This window comes from Engystomops pustulosus, chromosome 6 (assembly GCF_040894005.1).
Source record: "Engystomops pustulosus chromosome 6, aEngPut4.maternal, whole genome shotgun sequence".
Lineage (NCBI taxonomy): Eukaryota > Metazoa > Chordata > Amphibia > Anura > Leptodactylidae > Engystomops > Engystomops pustulosus.
In genome coordinates, this window is record NC_092416.1 from 18,597,411 (window position 1) to 18,606,747 (window position 9,337).

General features: G+C 41.6%; 1 protein-coding gene across 2 annotated transcripts; it reads right to left on the minus strand.

Moving 5' to 3' along the window:
- Positions 1-2,581: 2,581 nt before the first annotated feature.
- On the minus strand, positions 2,582-6,248 carry LOC140065535 (serine protease inhibitor swm-1-like). 2 transcript variants are annotated; one of them, XM_072113135.1, is made up of 4 exons: positions 6,157-6,248; positions 5,968-6,030; positions 3,854-3,883; positions 2,582-3,053 (listed from the first exon to the last, which is right to left on the minus strand). In XM_072113135.1, exons 2-4 carry the CDS (start codon positions 6,005-6,007, stop codon positions 2,677-2,679), a joined length of 447 nt encoding a protein of 148 aa, XP_071969236.1. In that variant the 5' UTR covers positions 6,008-6,030; positions 6,157-6,248; the 3' UTR covers positions 2,582-2,676. The 2 variants fall into 2 exon arrangements, with proteins under 2 accessions (XP_071969236.1, XP_071969235.1); XM_072113134.1 differs by lacking the exon at positions 6,157-6,248 and having other exon boundaries at positions 5,968-6,064.
- Positions 6,249-9,337: the final 3,089 nt, after the last annotated feature.

The following is a 9,337-nucleotide window of genomic DNA, read 5'->3' on the forward strand; positions in this document are numbered from 1 at the left end:
CTTAACCTGCCTGACCATGCCCCCAGTATATAGCCTGTCAGCCCCTAGTATATAGTTAGCTCATACCCCCAGTACATAGCCAGCCAGCCCCCAGTATATAGCAAGCCCATGTCCTCTAGTAAATAGCTTTCTCATCCCCGCAGTATATAGTCAGCTCATGTCCCAATATACCAGCCAACCTCAGTATATAACCAGATGGACCATGCCCCTGTATATAGCTAGCCCATGCCCCAGTATATAGCCAGCCCCACTATATAGACAGCCAGCTCATGCCCCCGGTATATTGCTAGCCCATGGCCCAGTGTATTGCCAGCCAGCCCATTCCCCAGTATATAGCCAAACATCCTCCAGTATATAGCCAGCCAGCCTATGCTGCCCAGTGTATAACTAGCCCATGCTTCCAGTATATGGCCATCCATCAAATGCCCCCCAGTATATAGCTAGCCCGTGCCCCCAATATATAGCCAGCCCCTACTATATAGCCAGCCAGCTAGCCCCCAATATATAGCCAGCCACAATATATAACCATCCCCAAACATATAAAAAAAATCAATACTCACCTTTTCTATGCCCCCCGATGGTCCCTTTCTTACTTCCAGCAGTGGCAGGTCACACACAATGTTGTTAGCAGTGGCTTACATCATAGTGTATGCACAGTCAGCGCTTATAGACCTGTCGCTGCCGGAAGAAGAAGTAAGAAGAGTTAAGATGAGTTGACTTTAACAATTAAAAAGTTGTTAAAAGTCACAAGAAATTACACCACCCACAGCTCCGTACACCGAAGTATGAAAAAATTATTAGCGCCAGAAGATGGTAAAATGATTTTTTTTATTTTTTTGTACAGGTGGTTTTCATTCTTGCACATTTTTGTTCATTTTTGCACATTATGAAACCTATACAAACTTGGTATCCCCGTGATCGAACCGACCCAAAGAATAAAGTAGACATGTCATTTGGGGCACACAGTGATAGCCGTAAAATCCAAGCCCACAAGAAAAAGGCGCATTTTTTCACCAACTTCACTGCAATTGGATTTTTTTTCCCCACTTCCCAGTACATGGCATGGAATATTAAATACCGTCCCTATGATGTGCAATTTCTTATACAGAAAATAAGCCCATACACAGCTCTTTACATGGAAAAATATAAAAATGATGGATTTTTAAAGGTGGGGGGTGAAAAATGAAAATGGCATTCTTATTCTAACAGTGTTTTTCAAACATAGAGACCCCTCCAATAAGATACTTTGTACATCTGAAGATCGGTATTGGAAGTGTCATACAAGGGCACCCAAGGGATTTTTTTTTTCTAGGACCTCACTTATGGCTCCAGGAATTGGGTTTTCAATGAAGTGTCCTGCCCTAGTGCAGAAGTGTCTTGTCCTTTCAGCTTTGTTCTCCAATAAAGCTTCTTCTTAGGTCTCATATGTCCAAACATTTGGCCAAATTTATCAATAGTGAAGCAAAATGCACTACATGGAGTTTGCCTAATGAATGTGGGTTTTTTTTTTTGGTAATTTCGCACATTTTTTTTCCATGTGGCAAAGTTATGCCACACCTTTATACCCCATGCTGCTACCTTTTTTGGAGTCCCACTCTATTAAAAAAGTTTCTTTCACACACACACAATGGGGGTCATTTACTAAGGGCCCGATTCACGTTTTCCCGACGTGTTACCCGAATATTTCCGATTTGCGCCAATTTCCCCTGAATTGCCCCGGCATTTTGGTGCACGCAATCGGATTGTGGCGCATCGGCGCTGGCATGCACGCGACGGAAAACTGGGGGCGTGGTCGAATGAAAACCCAACGGATTCGGAAAAACCGGCGCATTTAAAAAAAAAATCTGGCACGGAGCTTGCACTTACCTTCACTCAGCCACCCCGGTGAACTCCAGTGCGTTCCGATGCTTTTCAGCGCAGCAGCGCCACCTGGTGGACGGCGGAGGAACTACCTTAATGAATCCCGGCCGGACCTGAATCCACCGCAGAGAACGCGCCGCTGGATCGTGAATGGACCGGGTAAGTAAATCTGCCCCAATAAGCGGCTCAAAATATGTTAAGGTTTGTGTGCAATTTTTTCCATCAGATCATTCAAGATTGACTTCACCAAATTTTCGTAAACTTCTCATAATTGTCCTGGAAATTGTTATATAACCTCCTCTAGTCCTCTAAGAACAATGTAAATGTCCTCTCCTGTTTCATTCATTTGAAAGTTTTATGAATCAATAAATGGATCGGCTATCAGAAATTTTCACTTCCGACCTTTTCACAATTTTTTGCCAATTTTTTCTACCGATTCCATGAGTTTACATTGTTATTAAACTCTATTAATTTGGGTTCTGTTTTTTCTTCAGTCCCATATAAGCTACCAATCTATGTTATATTGTAATGGGCTGTATTTTCACAACTTTCCATATGTGGTTCAGATGTGACATCCAGCTTTGCAGAGATATCACAACTTTTTTACGATTTCAGTAAAAATAAATACAATTTTTATTTTGCCTAAAATTGAACTTTATTGCTTCATAGATGTTGTCTTTCATCATAAGTCATTTTAGGACAGATTTATGCAGATATTATGTATTATACATTACAAATATCATGTGCTCATATGTAAAATTTAGTGTAAGAAATATGAGATCAGATATGAAGCAATTTTTCTCGTTATCATGGGAGCTAAGTCTTGATTACACAATCTTTGGGCAACACACAGTCATCTCCTTGTAGAAGATATCCCTCATTACAGGCACACACCGGAATTGGTGCGGGAAAACAGACTTCAGGCAGGCGTGGGTTCTCACATGTTGCTGGGCAGCTCCGTGCTCTCGGCTGATATTGCTCATTAGGGTCGCACTCTGCTTTGCATTTTTCGGGTTTGACACATTGTACACTGAAGCCAGATGTCCCGTTCTGTGCGTATAATCCTTTATCACATACACACCCCGGCACAGGCTTCTTGGGGCACTCTCCTACAGGTCGATTGTTCACATTGCCGCAGGTTAATGCACAAGGTGAAACCTCTCCAAATGAGCTTCCGGGAGGACAAACAGGAACTGGTCAAAGAGAAGGAAATGTATAATATAATTGTATTATAAGTTCACTTCCACTTTTTGCAGAGATTTGTATAGTTCGGATTAACTTCCCCAATCAATGCCAGTGCCAGCACCACGTGGTAAGTTATGGAGGAGGGGTAGGTGCAACCTGTGTCTCCTCATACATTCTTCTTCTACGCCACACCTTTCTTCCTTTACTCCACAGGGAGCTGCATGAGTGTGAAGGAGACTGATATAGGTACACACATTCTGCAGATGCATCTCCCTGGGACTCACCACACACTTCTGTTTGGGACTGTGATGTGATTCAGGTAATGTGAATTAAACTTATATAAAGTACTGAAATAATTTGAAGGCATTTTTAAAAATCAGCATAGCATAGGCTATCAAGCATGACATGTTCCCTTTAATAGGTGCCAAATTCATGTTTTTTTCTCTTCAGTCACTAACTTTACAAAATAATCAATGTCAATATTTTTGACAATTTACTGTCAAATGGATGGAGCTAGGCTATCTGCTCCAGCGCAGGATCACCCAAGTGACAGTTATAAGCCCAATTAACATATTGTTTGTTGAAACTACCCTTACTCTACCCACTATACAAATTAGACTCTGCTGTCAGGTGGTGGTCCTGGACTGGAGCTCCTCCCACCTGACAGATGATTATTTTTAGATCTCCATTTCATATTTTTTTATAACATATCTAACCATCTGACATTTATCTATCCAATATCCCTCTTAGCAGTATGGATCTCATATTTTTATTGTATTGTTGATGTTATACATTACATTCTACTTACTTATCGCGGCATCACATTCCCACTGCAAGGCTAAAAGAGAATAATACATGTGAATAACAATAAATGGCAATTGATTGCACATTTTTTCTAAGCATACTGTGAGGGGATTCATGATTGCTTCTGCACTCGAAAATGATGCTTTGCGCAAATAATCAACTTTTATCCCCTTCCCGACATTAGACATTACTGCATGTCGGTGGGTTACTGCATTAAACAGCACTATTACGTCAAGCTTCTGACACTAGCTCCTAAACGGGGCCGGTACCAGAAGCTGTGACTGTCAGGTGTATGTTAATGTATGAAAGTTCCCCACTCGGCTTATACTCGAGTATATAAAAAATAAACGGAGTACTCAACATTCCGATGCCCCGGGCAGCTCCTCTTCTCTCTTCATCTGCAAGGGCTCTGGCTCCAGGTCCGAACACAGCTCCATGAGCACTGTGTGCACCGACCTGGCGCCATCGCATGTGAAGAAAGAAGAGGCGCTGCACACGGAACTGGCACCCTTGCACATAAAGAGAAAAGAGGAGCCGCCCGGGGTGACGGAATGGTAAGTACGCAGCTTATTTTTTTTACCCGCAAGCTGTACACTACAAGAGGCTGGCTATATACTTCAAGGGGCTGGCTGGCTATATACTTCAAGGGGCTGGCAGGCTATATACTTCAAGGGGCTGGCAGGCTAAATACTAAAGGGGGCTGGCAGGCTATACATTACAGTGGGCTGGCAGGCTATATACTAAAGGGGGGGCTGGCAGGCTATATATTACAGTGGGCTGGCGGGCTATATACTACAGGGGGCTGTAAGGCTATATACTGAAGACGGCTAGCAGGCTATACACTACAGGGGGTTGGCAGGCTATACACTACAGGGGGCTGCAAGGCTTTATACTACAGGGGGCTGCAAGGCTATGTATGACAGGGGGCTGGCTGGCTATATACTACAGGGGGCTGACAGGCTATATACTGGGAAAGCTGTGACCAATGCATTTCCCACCATAGGCTTAAACTCGAGTCAATAGTTTTTCCCAGTTTTTCGTGGTAAAATTAGGTACCTTGGCTTATACTCGGGTCGGCTTATACTCGAGTATATACAAGTATATATTTCAAATTTCATTAGAAGCAATAATGATCCCCAAAAGAGTCAATTCTGAAATCTCCTTGAAAATACGGAATACCAATGTTTGGTTTGTAAATCACGTGACATTTATCCACGTGAAAAATTGTGAAATCAAAAATCGTGAAAACCCAAAGTAGACATATGGGAAATGTTATTTAGCAACTAATTTAGTTGGTAAAACTATCTGCCTGAAAAAGAGATGATTTCGAATTTTGAAAATAAATGCAAAATTTATCAGCCACAATTCACCACTCAAATGAAGTACGTGTGATGAAAAAAATATCTCAAAATTGCTTTGATAAGTAAAAGTGTTCAAAAGTTATAACCATATAAAGCGACACAAGTCAGAATACAAAAAATTGTGCTGAGCCTTAAAATTGGGCTGGCCCTTTTTTTGGCCAATCCTTTAGACCCCCGTAACTGTTATAATTTTTTATTACCCTAATATGCAAATTTCTGAAAGAGTCTACTGGGGCATGGAGTAGCCGGAGTTGACTCTACTCCACACCTCATATATGTGTAGCTCCTCGTATATGAGTGCACATCTCCGCGAAGCTCCTCGTATATGTGTAGAAGCTCCAGCTTTGGAGCCGAGGACCACGCAGCCGCCAGCTCTGCATAAATAGTCTATGCAGAGCTCAAGGGAGTGTGCAAAGAGCGACGAGGAGTTGCATGCTGAAGATGTCTTGGTAGGAGGATCGAAAGAGGCTACTTGGGCAAGGAGTAGCAGCTCCATGTAGTGTCAGCTCCGGCTGCTGTATGACCCAGTAATCTCTTTTAAAAATGTGCATATTAGGGTAATAAAAGATAATAAAAGTTACGGGGGTCTATAGGATTAGCCATAAAAAGGGCCATTCTACTATACATTACATGAACCTGCCACCGGATCTACCTTAATAGGTAGATGGTAGCTTTAAACTAAAAAACTGGCTAAGTCCTGAAGGGGTTAATTATGAAAAAAAAATATGAGAAAAAAATGAAAAAAAAAAATACTTACCTGCAACCAAGAAGATGGCAGATAAGGTGAAGATCCCCATGTTTATACTGATATGACAAGTCACTGATGAAAGAATAAATAGATAAGATAATACAGAGAAAAGATGTATAAAAAAGCTGTAAATAAACTAAAACAAATGAAGATGAATGTAATATCAGAAAAGAAAAGGTCCTCTGACTTCTTCCTTACCTGTTGCTGTCCAGGTTCTGGTGATCTTCTTGTCTTGGAGTTGAAAGACCTCAGATATTTATAGGAGCCGCTCTAATTATTTCTATTGTGCAACAATTACCAAATTTCCCGTATTTCTGGATTGTGAAAATTGATTCATTCCAATATACTGTAATTATTGTGCTCTATATGGGTCATAGTCATTATTCAGAAAAGTCTTTGCCATGATACTTTATGATGTCTAATTAAAAAGGCAACGACTATAGCAGCAGTGAGGACACAGAGGGATCTTACACAATCAGACACGAGAGATGTGATGAAGAACAGGACTATGGGAAATAAAAGGAACAGAAGGTCATAGATAAGGAGGGATAATGTCTGGCAGGAAATCAAAGATTTACAGACCCTGAGGTCAAGCGACATGAAGGTTCCCTTCATCCCCCTCTGGAACGTCATGTTTAAGTTATATAACCTCTTTAATATTACATGATTATATTGGTGGGGAGGACATAAAACCTCCAGGGTCTCATCACAGTCTGCTCCATAGAGAAGTGCTAGAGAATACTTTATCCCCTACAGCTCCATTTTTCACCATAGCCTCCCATACTTCATTTTATACTGAAATTCTGTTCTTTTTGGTATAGAAAGGTTAACTATCTCCTATAAAGTTAGAGGTATGTCTGGAACTGGTATCAAAAATCTCAGTGCACGGAGCAGGGGAAGGATTTATGATACCTAGAATGCCACACATTAAAAAAGGTTAAAGTGCATCAAAGGAGGTGCGAGGGCTCTACTGGGTCTAGGGTCTGGTGGATTCTGTAAGTTTTGTGGATGCTCTATTTATGACGTTGTGAGGGTAACACTGCTCTTCGTTGGAGTTTTGATGGCTCAACTTACATGACATAAATCCATGCCGAATATATTGGCTTTAAAAAAGTATATTACTTATCTTCTCTTTTATAACCCTGTTTTTTAAACATAGAGACCCCTCCAGTAAGACATCTGAAGACCAGTATTGAAAGTGTCAGGCAAGAGCACCCAAGAGATTTGTGGTTTCTTTTTGTTTTGTAGAACCTCAATTATGGCTCCAGGAATTTGATTTTCAAAGAAGTTTCCAGTCCTAGTGCAGAAGTGTCTTGTCCTTTCAGCTTGGGCCAACAATGAAACTTCTTCTTAGGCCTCCTAAATCCAATCATTTTCTTTGAAACATCAGATAGCAAACGTCTCTTTTTATCTCTCTATGGGCTCCTATTTAGTGCTTTCCATGGCTCCATGTATGAACCAACTAGCTCCATGTATGAACTGTTTTCTAGCATGCAAGCAGTCACAAGGGCCCATGGACCCATCATTTGCGGCCCGAGAGTAACATTGTTTGTGCACAGTTGGTCTTACACTCTGAGTTTTTAGGTCTCTCACTTTTCCATAATCTCCTCCATTCTACATCTCTAGCTGTGTAATCCTGCTGGTATTACTACTACTTTGCTTGATGTGTTGCCATACTCTCCCAAATATTCTGTTATTTTGCATTTCTATTTTTTATTCCATAACTTTCATATGCCGTAACCTTTAATTCACTTCACCTGGCTCCCTGTCAGCAGTATGTGGTGAGTCCCGGGGGAAGGGGCAGCTGCAGCCTGTGTTTGCCTGTATCTCCTTATACATTCTTCCTTTAATCCACAACATTCCCCTCCCTCCCCTGCCTGCTCAATGCACATGACAGGATTTGGCGAGGGGTGAGGGAGTTGGATGAGGGTGGAGGAGCGGAGACTAACACAGGCACTCAATGGCTGCCACTGCCCCTCCCTTGGGACTCACTACACACTGTTGGGAGTCAGGTAATGTGAATTTAACTTATATAAACTACTGAAATTATTCAGAATACTGACAAAGGCATTTTTAAAATCAGCATAGCACAGGTTACTAAGACTTGTCACCAGCAAAAAATTGGAGGACAAAGATGAGGTCAAAGGGTGGAGGTGGCTATTATATTATCCATTGCCTGTCTCTTCCATTTATAATAATAAATAATAATAATAATTCTTTATTTATATAGCGCACACAGATTATGCAGCGCTGCACAAAGCATGTCAAATTGTTCCCTGTCCCCATGGGGCTCACAATCTAAACAACCTAACAGTATGTTTTGAAGTGTGGGAGGAAACCAGAGTACCCGGAGGAAACCCACGCAAACACGGAGAGAACATACAAACTCTTTGCAGATGTTGACTTGGGTGGGATTAGAACCCAGGACCCCAGCGCTGCAAGGCAGATGTGCTACTCACTCAGCCACCGTGCCGCCCTTACTCAGCCACCGTGCCGCCCTTTATGTGTTATGGTGAATGTTAGCGGCAGGTGATTGTGCTCTCTCTATATATTTAATGTGTTCTAGATCTGGTACAAGGTGGAAAAAGCCTTGTTCCCTACATATGGGAACAAGAACATACACCAGATAATAAGATCTATGTTGAAACCTTGTTCTAAATAGGTTTTAATAGCTCCCAATTTTTATTTAATTGGTCTTTGCCTGAGCCTTCCGGAGGTTGGGACACATGGCCCAGGGACTTCCTCATAGAGATACATTGACAACATTATTGTATTCTAGAGCTTTATTATATGGGAGTCAATAACTACAAGCAATGCTAGAGGGATATTAGTGGAAAAACTGTTGTCCACTGTTCAGCAGGCAGCTACTATAGCTTACTGTGTCTTAGCGTGATGCAATGTAATAAACTGCTTACATTTTGTTATTATTAATTGCATGAAAAATCACCAACATAGCATAAAGTTAAAGATAATCTACTTCTATTTAATCTGAAACAGTGGTAGGTACGACTAAAAATCCACTTGCCCCCTAGTCACTCTCTGAGTCACTTGTGCCTTTATTTTGTCCCCGTGCCCAGAAGAGCTGTGAATATGCCAAAAATACTTTAAAAATTTTGAAAAAATTTAAGGGAGCTTAGAATCTGTAAAACAGGGAGCAAAAAAGGGAAAACAATCACCTGTTTGTGACCTGTTTTGGCCAGGTGGACATCAGTCATGTCCCGATTTACACACAGTGCGGTGAGACTCCGGGCTCCAAATACAGTTGTGTACATGACGCCTTAGACTAGTGTAGTGTAACTTGCCAATTCATTTTAGGTAGGGTTAGAAGGGAAAGCCATCCCCTGTTTTCTGTCCATTTTTGCCGGGTGGACATCAGCCA

Excerpts from the sequence above, each read along its gene's own strand:
- LOC140065535 (XM_072113135.1), bottom strand. The coding sequence starts at position 6,007 with ATGGGGATCTTCACCTTATCTGCCATCTTCTTGGTTGCAG. Across the intron at positions 3,884-5,967 it reads TGCCATCTTCTTGGTTGCAG|CCTTGCAGTGGGAATGTGAT; the intron begins GTAAGTATTTTT and ends ATTCTCTTTTAG. Across the intron at positions 3,054-3,853 it reads GGAATGTGATGCCGCGATAA|TTCCTGTTTGTCCTCCCGGA; the intron begins GTAAGTAGAATG and ends CTCTTTGACCAG.